General features: G+C 40.2%; 1 protein-coding gene across 3 annotated transcripts in view; it reads left to right on the forward strand.

Moving 5' to 3' along the window:
• ITSN1 (intersectin 1) overlaps positions 1-14,660 on the forward strand; it is a 102,081-nt gene that overhangs the window by 85,503 nt on the left and 1,918 nt on the right. For 2 of the 3 annotated variants that reach the window (XM_054400734.1, XM_054400726.1), the window contains 9 exons: positions 5,501-5,622; positions 6,486-6,592; positions 7,875-8,058; positions 8,480-8,578; positions 9,413-9,580; positions 11,294-11,506; positions 12,041-12,162; positions 14,230-14,312; positions 14,408-14,491. In XM_054400734.1, coding sequence (XP_054256709.1) covers positions 5,501-5,622; positions 6,486-6,592; positions 7,875-8,058; positions 8,480-8,578; positions 9,413-9,580; positions 11,294-11,506; positions 12,041-12,162; positions 14,230-14,312; positions 14,408-14,491 — 1,182 coding nt within the window. The remainder of the gene's footprint in view (positions 1-5,500; positions 5,623-6,485; positions 6,593-7,874; positions 8,059-8,479; positions 8,579-9,412; positions 9,581-11,293; positions 11,507-12,040; positions 12,163-14,229; positions 14,313-14,407; positions 14,492-14,660) is intronic. The other variant, XM_054400742.1, reaches the window with a different exon arrangement.

Genomic DNA, 14,660 nt, shown 5'->3' on the forward strand with positions numbered 1-14,660 from the left:
TGTGTGTGCAGTTCCTTCTGTTTGGATCAGTGGCTGATGCTCTTGACTGATTTGCTGTTACTGTACAGTAAGCAGTCAGGGGCTCAAGACAGGTGTTGGGTCGTAATTCAGAAGTGACATTTCAAGTTACCTGATGTGATATAAACCAGTCCAGGAGTTGGTTGTCTTGTCCAGTTATATGTTTGGATGTATCCATGCCCTCACATGGAGGATTTTATTCTCCCCAACCTGTTGCCTTCCCCTGGAAGGGACTTTTTACAAGGGCATGTAGTGATAGGACAAGAGGGAAAGGCTTTTTAAGCTTGAAGAGGGAAGAAATTCTTTACAGTGAGGGTGGTGAGACACTGGAACAAGTTGCCCAGGGAGGTCGTGAATGCCCCCTCTGGAGGTGTTCAAGGCTAGGCTGGAGGAAGCCTTGAACAACCTGGCCTAGTGGAAGGTGTCCCTGCCCATGGCAGGGGGGTTGGAACTAGATAATCTTTAAGGTCCCTTCCAATCCAAACCATTCTGTGAATTTATGAAAACTAAAACTTTTGTGTTCTGCAACCAAAAAAAAAAGATATTAACCTAAGCCACCGCAGAATAATTTTGCTATTGCAAAATCAAGGTGGTGGTATTGTGTCACAGGTATGTTTTTGAGAGCTATAGTTGGGCATTGTTTAGAATTAGGGGGCGGGGGGAAGAGAAAATTTAAATTCTTATGAAAGATCCTTGAGTCTGTGGCTCGGCCTGTGTGGATTGGCAGAGGCAATCCCTCACAACTGATAATAGGTGACTGATGTGAACAGGAGGAGAAGGCACATGTGTTGGTGGTGACTGGTCTTGGCAAAAACAAACTAATGTTTCATATTTTGCAAGTGAGACTTTCCAGACTTGTTTCTAGGTCCTACTTCCATCTGTCTCAGAGGGAAATGCTCTGCTGTAACAATAGAGAGAGTAATCTAGCTGAGAAATTCTAAACATGCTGAAATCATTGAAAATAGCTGTGAACTGGGATTTTGCACCACAAAAGCTTGAGATCATAGAATCATAGAATGGTCTGGGCCAGAAGGGACCTCCAAAAGTCATCCAGTCTGACCTCCCCACAGTCATTAGGGACATCCTCAACTAGATCAGGCTGCCCAGGGCCTTGTCAAGACTCACCTTGAATATCTCCAGGGAAGGGGCTTCAACCATCTCCCTGGGCAACTTGTTCCAGTGTTCATCACCCTCCCAGTGAAGAACTTGTTCCTAACTTCCAATCTAAATCTGCTCTTTTCTAGTTTGAAGCCATTGCCCCTTGTCCTGTCACTGCTGGCCTTTGTAAACAGTCTCTCTCCATCCTTCCTGGAGGCCCCCTTCAAGTGCTGGAAGGCTGCTTTTAGGTCTTCCTGGAGCCTCCTTTTCTCCAGGTTGAACAACCCCAGCTCCTTCAGCCTATCCTCATAGCAGAGATGCTCCAACCCCCTGATCATTTTCATGGCCCTCCTCTGGACCCTCTCCATCAGGTCCATGTCCTTCCTATATTGAGGGCTCCAGACCTGTACACAGTACTCCAGGTGAGATCTCACCAGAGCAGAATAAAGAGGGAGAGATTCGTTCAATCAACTGACTCTCTGCTATCCTCAGCAAAAGCCTGAGGTAGTCTGTCAGTTGAAGGGTCCACCCTGCAAGATATTACAGTAATTGGGGTTGCATCCGAAGTTACTTGATAGAAGACTGATTTGTGAAACACTGCAACTCATCTGAGTGAAGGACTATCGTGGTATGCTCTTCCACCCTGCTTAAGGTGTTGGTGAGAAACACATAATTTTTTACTGCTTCAGGTTCCCTATAATAGAACTGATTCCTCTCTACTCTGATTTTGTCATTATGGACTGGGCCAGTTATTTTGTTTAGAAAATCTCCCTGAGTTAGAAGAAATCAGAAGCTGTGCCCATGTATGTAGGTCAACGAGTTCCACAGCAAACCTTCTTCTGAAAAAGCGCAGCATCTCTTGTGCCTTGCTTTCAAGCTTAGTAGTTAGCTTGTAAGGCCCATATTTTTCAAGGCTGACTTTGTAAGGAGAAGGAACAAAATGTTTATGTCTCGAAATTATATTTGAAACTTTTTTTTTTTACATTCCTAGAATCCCTTAATCCTACAGGTGCTGTGGTGATAGGCAGTCAAAGCATGAATTTCTAGTTACAGCATTTGCTTGTGGGTTCTGTAAGTTGAGAGCAACCACTCTGGTGGTTGTGTGCAAATGCTTCTGCTTGGAGTCATGCTGGTTATTCAGTCAAAGGGCAGAAATGGATGCATGCACAGTACTGTGAGCACACCAAGTTAGCTATTGTAATTTCCATGTTATTTTCGGAATGTACTAGACTCTAGCTAAAGATTCAAATTTGGCACCTTTGAGATCCAATAATCTACTTTCTCAGAGCAGAAGAGAAAATAGGAAAGAATGGGATGTTCAAAAACTGAAAAGACAAATGCCAGTGCCTGATTTTTAGTATCTGAATGGTTGTATGAATGAGGGACTGTATGCTTTAAGTTCAGAACATTAACCAAATCTACGCTGAGCTAAGGTCCCTGACTTCAGTCACAGGAGAGCTTTCCCATCTTCCTGTGGAAATGTCTGATAGCACCAGTGCTTTCTAGCCCCTAGCAGCAGTCTCATTTAGTGAACTGAATTCGTGAATGTTATCACAGCTGCAAGTGGAATTTAGATGTTCATAAAAATACTTTGCACAGTACTTTGGTGTTCATGAAAAAATAGCTAGAGCCTGATGGCCCGACATTTCCACTTGGAAAGAAACCCATTTCATTGGTGTTTTTAATACAAAGACAAGAAAAGTCTTCGTATTAAGTCCCTCATCAGAAAACTGTTCTGCTCAGATTGAAGCAGGCTATTTTCCCAAATATTTATTGTTCAAAACTAGACCATTTGGTGAAATTCAGAGTAGCTCATTTACATCACAGTTGGCTGGCTGTCAAGCTAACCGCTAAAATATATTGTGATTTAAAATGTTAAACGCTTCCCCTGAAGGGTTGGTGGTTGGAAACCGCACTTCAAACTAAGGTCATCAGCATCTTTGAAGAGTGCACTTCCCCAGTGTCTAGAGAAAAACACTTTTAATGAGGCTGGCAGTGCGTGCAGAGAAATGGTTCTGTTTGTTAGACCTCTGATTTACATGATAACTAAGAAAATACTCTGAAAACGTCAATTTATTAGAGAGAAATGAAATGGCTTCTGAAATGTGCCTAATTTGGCATGAAATGGATAATACTCAAAATTTTATTTCAAGAGAATTTTCAGTTGCATCTTTTAAAGAACTGCAATGTGCTGGTATCTCAAAAGAGTGTTATCAATATTCTTATGCTTCCAATCTGATCTGTTCTCAGCTTTTTAACTATAGAGAAAACTACCTGTATGCATGTACTGGGTTTTTCCTTTCCCCCCATTTTTTCCCTTTCCCCCCATTTTTTCTCTTTCCCCCCTTTTTCCCTTTCCCCCCTTTTTTTCCCTTTCCCCCCTTTTTTTCCCTTTCCCCCCTTTTTTTCCCTTCCCCCCTTTTTTTCCCTTTCCCCCCTTTTTTTCCCTTTCCCCCCTTTTTTTCCCTTTCCCCCCTTTTTTTCCCTTTCCCCCCTTTTTTTCCCTTTCCCCCCTTTTTTTCCCTTTCCCCCCTTTTTTTCCCTTTCCCCCCTTTTTCCCCCTTTCCCCCCTTTTTCCCCCTTTTTTTTCCCTTCCCCCCCTTTTTTTCCCTTCCCCCCCTTTTTTCCCTTTCCCCCCTTTTTTCCCCTTTCCCCCCTTTTTTCCCCTTTCCCCCCTTTTTTTCCCTTTCCCCCCTTTTTTTCCCTTTCCCCCTTTTTTTCCCTTTCCCCCCCTTTTTTCCCTTTCCCCCCTTTTTTCCCTTTTCCCCCCTTTTTTCCTTTCCCCCCCTTTTCCTTCTGTCTTTTTTTCAAGTTGAACCTATCATTGCCATGTCATGATCACAGATTAGCTGAAGCAGCACTTGAAGGCAGTCCATTAAAAACTTAATGGTGCTACCTGTGGACCTTGCTAGTGGCATAGTGTAGAATCAACTCCTGAGTGACATCTGGGAAGCTAAATGTGCAGTATTTAATTTATAAGCAAAGAACCAAAACAGTTGTGTGAGATGTGACGTGATTAGGAGCAGTAATGGTTCACTTTGTGAAGGCTTATGTGAACATTGGATCGAAAACCATCCCATACCAGACCTCAGTAGGTCATTGCTGATACTGGTGAACAACATTAAAAAAAGCCATAGCCATTTAAAACCCTGTAAATTGAAGGTTAGTGGGGAATATACTGAATTTGCCCATATTTCACTGAGGGATGGAGGAAAGAATTAAATTGAAGCATTTTTATTGTATATAAAAAGTTGCAAATAGTGCATTTTTAAAGCAAAATGTTTTCAACCTGTTTGAAATCATCTTTGCTTTGTGAAAGTTATTTTATGCAGAAAACTCATAGAAATAATTTAAAATGTGAAACTGGAAGAAAATATTCTGCTGGCCAGTCTCAGGAGAATTTAGTTAGATTTAATAAAATTTGAGAGTCTGGAATTTATACAAAAATTCTGGCATCTACACAGAATAAACACAAGGGAGATGGTTTGCAAAAATTAAAGGACAAAACTAATGGAAGATGAATTTTTAGTTACAAAATTTCTCCATGCTTTTAAAAATAAAGGAGAACAATAATTAACTCCTTTGGCTATGCCTATAAATTAGTGAAATCTGTGGAGCAGTCTCTGGTGACCTTCAGGTATTCTGGCTCAAGTCCTCCAAATATTTAGAAGCAATTTTTAATTCAAGTGTGAAGAAGAAAAAAAGCTCTCTGATACCTTCTTGATTAGGATGGCAACTTTGACTAGAAGGATGAAGGTGAAACTTGAATTAAGAGTATCAATAAGATGAGGGCTTATATATAATTCCAAAGTGCACATCAGAACATTAAGGTTACTCTTTCCTCTTTCTTTTCCCTTTTAGGATATCTTTACATTTTCTTTGGTAGTAACATCAGACGAAGTCTTTGCCTCCTTTTCTGTTAACAGCCATCCATTTGGGAATCTGTTTTACAGTGTGGCTCCAGCTGAATAACACAACTATAGAGAAAAGTGATCTTCAGGGTGAGGTTGGAAATGGGCAGCTAGTGGCGAGGGGGATTTTCAAGCTGTGCCACAAGAGAAAAGTTAGCACTTAGAAATGGCCCTCTGAAAATTTAAAAAAAAAAGGCAGGTTAAATACAATAATAATGGATGAAGCAATGTTAGCTTTGTGCCATTACATGTAAATAATAATCAAGCAAACGGAACAGGCAGTAGTTAGAGTTACAATTCATTAAGCAGTTCATTACTTGAACTGTTACAGATCATAGACTTACAGAACTGTTGAAGTTGGAAGAGACCTTTGAGATCATCAGGAGACCTTTGAGATCATCAAGTCTGGCCACTACTGATCTGAATCAATAAGTGACTGTAAGTAAAATCCAGGATCCTTTTGTGTTTTCCAGGGTGTGCAGACTTGCATCTTCTGGATATGTTGACACCTACTGAAAGAAAAAGGCAAGGATACATCCATGAGCTCATTGTCACAGAAGAGAACTATGTAAATGATCTGCAGTTGGTGACAGAGGTAAGCAGCTTTAGGAGCAGGTTTAAATCACTTATCTTTTCAAAGTAAATCAGTAATGTCATTGTGCAAACTCATTTTATATCACTGCCATGTCTGACTTCCTAGGGATGATCTGTATTAACTTTTCTATATCTAAATAGCTATAGATATACAGATATATATGCATGTGTGTAGGGGTGTGGGTGCAACTGATGTTAAGCTGTTGTGTTACCATCACCAGAACACTGATGTTTAAAGTATCACTCTGCTAAACCCTTTTTGCTCCTTATTTTGAATGCTTATTTCCCATATATGAGTTCTTAAAATTGAAGCTCATTTTCCACATTTATGGTGGCCCTCAGTTGCCACTTACTGTGTTTATCTTTCAATGTTACAAAGTGGATCTCTTATGTGGAAGAGAAGGGAATTAATACAGGCAACTGACCCAGACGATTCTTTTGTCAGAAAATAAAACTTTTTTGAAACAGAGGTCAATATACACAAACCTGAGACATTATCACATAAATCAGAACTTCCATAAGAGTCCAAAGTAAAATGTGCTTTCACTTCTGTTATTCAAATAATTCTGGGATATTTTGCAGGAGACTTCTGCTTAAAATTCCAGTTTCAAACGGATTATCCAGGTCATAATTGTACCCCCAACACAAATTTAGAATATTCGCTTCTAAAGCCATATGCCACTCACAGATGTATTATCAGGGAACAATATGAGTCTCTAAAACCCAACACATGTTTGAAGTCTGTTCCACTACCCTGATGTAAAGTGTTCTCACCTCCAGACTAAGGAAATGAGCATCAGTCTTAGTTGCTTTGATTATACTTACCATATCCTTTTTAAATGGCTTAATTTTCTGCATCTATAGATCTTCCAGAAACCACTAATGGAATCTGAGCTGCTAACAGAAAAAGAAGTTGCTATGATTTTTGTTAACTGGAAGGAGCTCATTATGTGCAATATAAAACTACTGAAGTAAGTTTGGTTTTCTTCCATCCATACCCATAATTAACAGTAACAAAATCTGGGCCTCTCCCCTGCTTCTCCTTTTAGCTGCATAAAAATATTTTGCCACTTATGCAGGTGGTAGCCCAAAGTGCCATGCATTTTTCCTTGTTGGAAAAAGCAAAATATTGACAATATTTGCTATGACTTGTTGCAGTTGAGAAGAATCCAGCCTTTTTTTGTACTTACTTTGCTCTTGGTGTACATGTACTTCAGGAAGTACTCACAGTCCTGGTGTAGACTTCTCCTTCCTCTGCCACAGCCCATACCCAGTTCTAATCCTATTATCCTTGAATGCAAAACAAGCCACAAAAACCTCTGCCTCCCTTATTTTCAGTTAGCTGATGTATCCATTTAGTTATTGTAGGCTCATAGCACCTGAACAAGCTCTTTTGTGAGAAGCAGCCCCAACAAGGCCTGGTTTCCCATGGATTCATGTCCAGAGTACCTTGCACCCTCTCTGCAACCCCGACTCACTACCACAAAACTGCACACAGTGCAGGTACTCTTATTTCTCCCTTTGTTCACTGTGGCCTCTGATGGATAAAGTTTCTTCCTACCTGGATCCTTCTCACCCACCCTACTGCTTCAGCAAGACATGGTAAATGTGGTGGCTGGTTTGGAAATGCATGCATGCAGGTTGCTTTTCTGCTCATTGCCAGAGAAACTGAATGAGGACTGAGTTAAACCTGCACCTTCATAAGCAAGAGGATTAATGAAGTTCCTTTTTAACCAAACTGAGCTGCTAATTTTTGTTGAACTTAGCGGGATTTTATAAATTTGAGATTTCTCCTCTTTTGTAAAATGTATTTGAAAATGGCCTACATGATGAAAAGTTATGGCAGTGATAGGACAAATGTACATAGCTCAATGACAGTAAACCAGGCTAAAAGATAGAAGTAGCTTTGAGCTTAAAATAGTGGTAAGGTTTTTATCCTTCATTCACAAGTGTATCTGTTACTATCTAAACTAATAGAAAAGGAAATTACATTCCTTTTTTATATTGTATCTGATCTGGCATTGCCTTAAGTTAATGTCAGATAACAGTTTGGTTAGCACAAGAGGGGAAAATGTTGGCTGAGGGTGCAATCTTGATTACTGTGTTCTTACAATATGTAATAAACCTTGTGGCTGATCTATTTATTATTCAGCAGACTCTTTGTTTCAGTAATGAATTAGAATTTATTTCTAAAATGAGGAATAATTCTTTAGTGGTCTACTTATAATACACACGTGACCTTTTCATGTTTAGGGCTTTGCGTGTGCGTAAGAAGATGTCTGGAGAGAAGATGCCGGTGAAAATGATTGGTGACATACTGACAGCTCAGCTGCCACACATGCAGCCTTACATTCGGTTCTGTAGCTGCCAGCTCAATGGGGCAGCACTCATCCAGCAGAAGACAGATGAAGTCCCTGAGTTCAAGGAGTTTGTTAAAGTAAGAGAAGAAGCAATTGCGATGAATTTTGTACGCTGTAAATTGAGCTCATAATTTTTCTGATTTGCAGAACAATCTCAATAGTGCTCTGTGTTGGGCTAGAATGAAGTCTTCCGACTTAAGCACTCATTGAAGAAATACGTTTTATCAAACACCTATAGTGCCATAGAATACTTTGTTTGCTGTATTGGGTTTGCTGGGACAGTACAAAGATGCCCTTCTCTTGTACAGGCAATGCAGGTGGAGAATATATTGTAAAAAATAACAAAAAATTCTACCTCATTGGTGTTGTGATCTCAGAACAGTTTTAATGGAGGCATGGTGTTTATTTGTTGCCTTACCTTTTCCGTTCTTGAAGGAGCTCATTTTGCAGGGCTTTAAACAAAATGACTAACGCCATTTTGCCTCTCTAATGTTTCAGAGGTTAGCAATGGATCCTCGCTGTAAAGGAATGCCACTATCAAGTTTTCTACTAAAGCCTATGCAACGGGTAACAAGATACCCACTAATAATTAAAAATGTACGTTCTTTTGCAACAATTATGCTTTATTTGATGCTGCTTTGCTTATAGCTTAATTACAGGGTAGTTTTCCCTGTTTGTGTCATCACTGTGCTAGGGGACATGGTATATCCTTTTGTATTGGATCGGGCTAGAGAAAATGTGGTAACTCATTTGGCTTCAGCAGAATGACTTGGTATTTCTATTAGAAATGGTGATGAAACTAGCACACAAAGAACCAGAAGGCAGTAAATGCTGAAGAAAAACTTTCAAGTTAACAGGAGTAATGGGTCAATCTTATGCTCATTTTTGCCTTTTTCCATGGTATCATGATCTCCCCGTAATCTGGTAAATGACATTCAGTGTGCAAGCCTGAATTCCAAGTTGTTGCAAATTGCATTATCACTCAGCTTGTGTTGCTGGATAACTTATAACCCTTTCCTAACGTTCATTTGTTGTCTAACACTTACAATCCTGAGTAATGATATTGAACTTGGCCCCAGATTTTTGCAGGAAATAATTACCTTTATCTATTGCAAAACCAGACGTTAGCATTTAAAAGATTCCTTAAAACAGACATGAATGTATTTCTGCATGTGGCTGGAATTTACACCCTTGCATCAGAAGAGTAAGCAGTTGCAAAGGTTCTGCAGGCAGGCATTCATTTCAGCTGTTCACAAACAGACAGTTCGTCTCCTATTTTTCATGCTTGTCAACATGGAGGGAAAGAAATTTGGAGCATGCTGGCTGGCTTGGATGAAAAGAAAGAAATAAAACGGAAGTATAGGGCTGACAGTGTGAATACATTTTAACTACAGACACCAGAAAAGGCTAACGTATTTTATTTATCTGTAGATAATAGAAAACACTCCTGAAAACCACCCTGACCACAGTCACTTGAAGCATGCTCTTGAGAAAGCAGAAGAATTATGTTCTCAAGTAAATGAAGGCGTGCGTGAGAAGGAAAATTCAGATAGGCTGGAGTGGATCCAGGCTCACGTTCAGTGTGAAGGCCTGTCAGAGGTAAACAAAGTGCTATCTAGAGTAACACAGAGGTGGGCACACCTCTCCACCAGTCAGCAAGAAACCATGGCTCACTTATGGCACTGCATCAGAAGACAAACACTGTAATGAATCAAGTCATATAATCTTCAATCCTTTGTTTTCATCTTTCTTTGGCTCCCTTTCACTCCTGCACATGATCCTTTTCACAGCTCATGTTATTGCCTTCCGTATGATAAATGCTGCTTTTGTTGCCTGGCTCTGGATTAGTACCAGGTTCAGTGCTGCAGTTTTCAACCATAACTTTCTAGTTTCATCGCTCTTTATAATGCAGTGGTTATTGTGCTACTGTATTTCACCCTGAAGCTATACCTGACCATCCTGGAGTGTTTTTAAATCTCATCACAGGAAATAGTTGTGTACATTTTGAAAACTCAAGAATACTGTTCAAGTCTCTTGCAAGACTTTACAAAAGAGAATTGCTGCCTCTCATTACGTATTATTTCTTAAGGTAACATGCTAAATTTCTCTATTGAAACTATATTGAAAATGCTGTGTTGGTATGTTCTGCAAAAGGGTGGAGGATATTTTGATGACCTCTCTTCTCTATTATTGATAAAGGCAGACAGATCACAATTGTTTTATAAAGTATGCACTGAGTTTTTGATTCTAGAAGATAAAAAAGTAATAATCATTACCTAGTTTATAACTAGAAAAAACACATTTTGTCCTCTGAAATTGTTTCAGTGGAAAGACTTTACAGAATCACAGAATTGTCAGTGTTGGAAGGGACCCCAAGTATCATCTGGTTCCAACCCCCTGCCATGTGCAGAGATGCCTTCCATTAGATCATGTTGCATGACAGTTTCAGAAGAGTCAAAGACATGTTCAGCTGTCTTTACAACAATTGGAAGGAAGATGGCTGCTTCTATCTTGCATACATGATGTCTGGCCCTAGAGCACCAAAAGTATTACTTGAAACACCAGTTGGCTACTTGCTGACAGAGTAATGCCAGTAAAAGCAATCTTGAATCTGTGGCAAAGAGCAATCCAGTCTTCCCCTGGTTTTCACTCTGAGATGTTTCTAATCTGTAGAAGTAGCCACTCTGTATCTAGCTGCCTGGCCAACTAGGACAACAAGAACTGCACCATCACCTAGTGAGAATAAGCCTGAAAACAACATTTGAGCAAAGGGCAAGACTCTATTAATCCAGACATCTTAAATTCTGCCTATTCCAGCCAGTGGCCAGCAGCTGTCTTCTGACTTTATGTATCATAGGTACACAAAATCAGGCTATTTTTTTGTATATTTTAGTTGGTGAAATTCAAACACAATTCAGAAATTGAGGCCTTGTTAAGAAAGCTCAGGATTTGGACAGGCCTTTTGCATAGCTACTGCTAATCCAGGACAAGTCATCGTCAGCTCAGTTCCATACACAGAAATGCATGCACGTGGCAGAGAAAGTCAAAAGGTGGCATAAGTGCTTTTGGCTTCTCTCTGACTGCTCAGGCCATGCCCTGTGCAGCTGGTGGGCTGCCTTGACGTTAATTTTCATGTAGCCTTCCTGTGACTCGCACTGCTTATCATGCTCAAGGCAGAGACATTGCTCCTCATCCCTGTGACACGGATTGAAACCAATGCCAGGACTCAAAACTGTATTTGATCTCTTTCAGGGGAACCTCGATTGTTTTACTTTATACAGTGCGTTGTTCTTCTTCTTCTACTTTTCGCAGCAACTCGTATTTAATTCTGTTACAAACTGCTTGGGACCACGCAAGTTTCTGCACAGTGGGAAACTCTATAAAGCCAAGAGTAACAAGGAACTGTATGGCTTCCTGTTCAACGATTTCCTTCTCCTGACTCAGATCATAAAACCTCTTGGCTCTTCTGGCACAGACAAGGTCTTCAGCCCCAAGTCTAATCTGCAATACAAAATGTACAAAACTGTAAGTACCAGCCTTAAATGGTGGCTGAGATGCTTTATACATTAACAGCACATGTAGCAGTCAAAAGCTGCCATAATGGGTGTGTGGGCAATAGCCTTTATGTAGATGTTTGAAAGCTTTGGCATATGCTGGGGATTCCAGGGACTGGTGTGGGAAAGCTGGTTGTTTGCTTTAGTGAGATAAGAAAAGACGCTTCTGAAGTTTTGCTAAAACAACTTCTTTTTAACAAGAGGTCATATGTATCAGGGAGTGATGAGGGAGAGTAGTTTTGACTCCTCTTTGTGGGAAAGGAGAGATTACTATGCTTTCTGAGGCTGCTTGCTTACTTCAGAAGTGTTCCCAGACTCTGGAGGTAACATTATCTTTGCTATGAAGAATATTTTTAAAAATTACATACTTGAAGAAAGATAGGAGGCACACAGAAGGGGAAAGGTACTGCAGGCACAGGATAAATCTGTTGTAAATCGCTCTGTGTTGAATGCATCTGTTCAAATATTGTGCAGTAGAACTCTAGCTTTGCCTAATGTTTTACAGCCCATTTTTCTAAATGAGGTACTAGTAAAATTACCCACAGACCCTTCTGGAGATGAGCCCATCTTCCATATCTCCCACATTGACAGAGTCTATACACTCCGGGCTGAAAGCATTAATGAAAGGTAAGTACCTGCATAAGCCATGTTAATATGAATTTGAATGTGATATACACATGCAGAGCAGTTCTCCAAGCAGTCTGAATGGAGAATTCCTTCTGCTTGAGAATATGATGATAATATGTGAAAAAAGGAAGCAATGATGACGTTTCTGAATTCTGCTGAGACCAATGGTGAAATGGCTCGGAGGGCTGATATATAAGCCGCATTTCACAACATTTTATGTTAGCATGAAAAAGCTAAAAGATCCTGTCCTGCCTTCTTCTGTTAACATCTGTTTCTTTGGGCTGGTGCAAGCATTTGTATGACTGGATGTTGAATGATCTTGAGGAGAACTTGAAGCAAAAACCTACCAAACTAAGCCTGGTTTGTTTTAATCCAGTTCAGTTCAGACTGAAACAGTCAAAAAACAGCAACTACAAACCTCACCTGGTGATTTTTATTTCTGGCAAGCTTATGAAGACAGGATGACACTGATTTATACTGAAAAGGTTTCTCTACACAAATGTTAAAAAAATTGCAAGCTGAAAGTGCAACAAATCCCTCCCCCATAGCATAGACATTGTGTTTTGTCAGCTTGCAAATGTATGGCCCCTAAAAATGATGATGCATAAAAATGTATAAAACATCTTTGCTGAAACATTTTGCCTGCCAGGCAGCATTATTCCTTATTATTTATACACATAATTTTTCTTACAAAAGATCATACTTTTTATGGATCCCATTTGGGCTGCTGTCTGTCCCTCTGTGCCACAGAATGAACAACTATTGTGGTTAGATGATGAAAATTGACACAGCCTTTTCAACTTAGGACACAAATCAGACTATAGCAATAATCATATTTTCTGCATCAGAGCATTCACAGCTGTAGTCATAAATGTCTAAGCTCTGTACCACAGTCATCCTACCTAGCTGGAGGAACTTCTGTGGTATGCTTAGGCATGCTATGTTGAACCATCAGTGGAAGGAGTCAGATGTTCACATACTGAATGCCCTCTGAAGGCACCTGCCTCCCTTCATTCACTATACAGAGAACCCACAGGAACTGCTATCCAAATTTGGGCACTTTAGTCAAATGCCTTTACTTAAGTGGGAGACAGCCTTTGACTTTCTCTTAGGCCAGAATTGCTTACTAAATAAACGCAGCATTTTAGGTGAGATCCTTCCAGGTTTTCATCATTCACTTTCTTTTAACTAAGAGCAAGAGAAACAAAACATTAGCATCAATGAGTGATTGATTTGCATGTTTAATCTTATGATCAAAGGCTTGGTATACTTCTGAAGCTGCTGTTTACCATTCAGGGCTCAGCTGAAAGACAGAATTGTCCTCAAGTATTTTGTTTTCTTGAACTCTTCTTGTACTCTGTGCAGAGTACACGCCCAAATCCAGGCCAGTGTAAGTAGCTACAATGCCCTGCAGAGCAGCAGCTCTTCATATGGGGTCAGAAATGAGTCCACAATTTCTTGATTCTGTCATTTTGCCTTGACTCAGGTCTCAGGCTCCCTTGTATGTCACAGCAATGCTTTTGAAATCCTTGAGATCCCTTGGTACCCCTTCTTCCACACTGTTTCTCTGTTAATCTTTCCGCTCAGTCTCTTAAGCATGAAACAATTTCCCAGAAGGGCCCATGGGGAGCTGTGATCATTCATCATCTGTGTAGTCCCTGAGTTATGCTTCATGAATCTCAGGGCTCAGAAGGACTTTGGTATGAAACCTTGGGGTCACGAGAAGTGCCCAACTATATATCTACCAGCTACAAGAAGTTAATTTATTACAATAAAGCAAAGGGCTGGGTGAAAGCAGACCTGCTATCTATACCTTTGGTTTCTCACCAAGTCCCTTCTGCTTGTGATTCTCTTGACCTTTCTTTGTGTGGTGGGATCAGCCAGCTTGGTATGGTCAAATTTTTGCAGGTGCTATAAATTCCAGTAAGGTCTCTTCCAGTGAAGCAAAGCCTTTCATGGGCTCAGAGCCTTGACTGGGAAGGAGCTGTACTTCCATCTGCTGTACTTTAAGTAGGAAAAATAGAAATGGTATTTTGCAACTTTTCTTTTTCTCCTTTCCTTCTGAAGGACTGCCTGGGTTCAGAAGATCAAAGCTGCTTCAGAACTTTACATAGAGACTGAAAAGAAGAAGAGGGAAAAGGCCTACTTAGGTACAGCATGGGATGCAAGGTTCTCATCTTTTGTGTAACAGTCCACGGGTAGGAAGGTTGCTAATGACTTTTCTCTCTCCTCTGTTTTACCACAGTTCGCTCACAAAGAGCAACAGGCATTGGGAGGTTGATGGTGAATATTGTTGAAGGCATTGAACTAAAACCTTGCAGGTCCCATGGTAAGTGCCTTGGGTTTTTCATAATATGCTGTATGAATAAGACATTCCTGTTCATCAGACCAGCCTTGAAGGAGGTTTTGTCTAAAACAGGTTTTTGTTAATGAAGCAGTTTTAATGAACTTAAGCTAGAAAAAAGTGATTTTGTGCAGTTCAGTAGTAGTCATGCAGC

The sequence above is a fragment of the Indicator indicator genome, chromosome 1 (assembly GCF_027791375.1).
Source record: "Indicator indicator isolate 239-I01 chromosome 1, UM_Iind_1.1, whole genome shotgun sequence".
NCBI lineage: Eukaryota > Metazoa > Chordata > Aves > Piciformes > Indicatoridae > Indicator > Indicator indicator.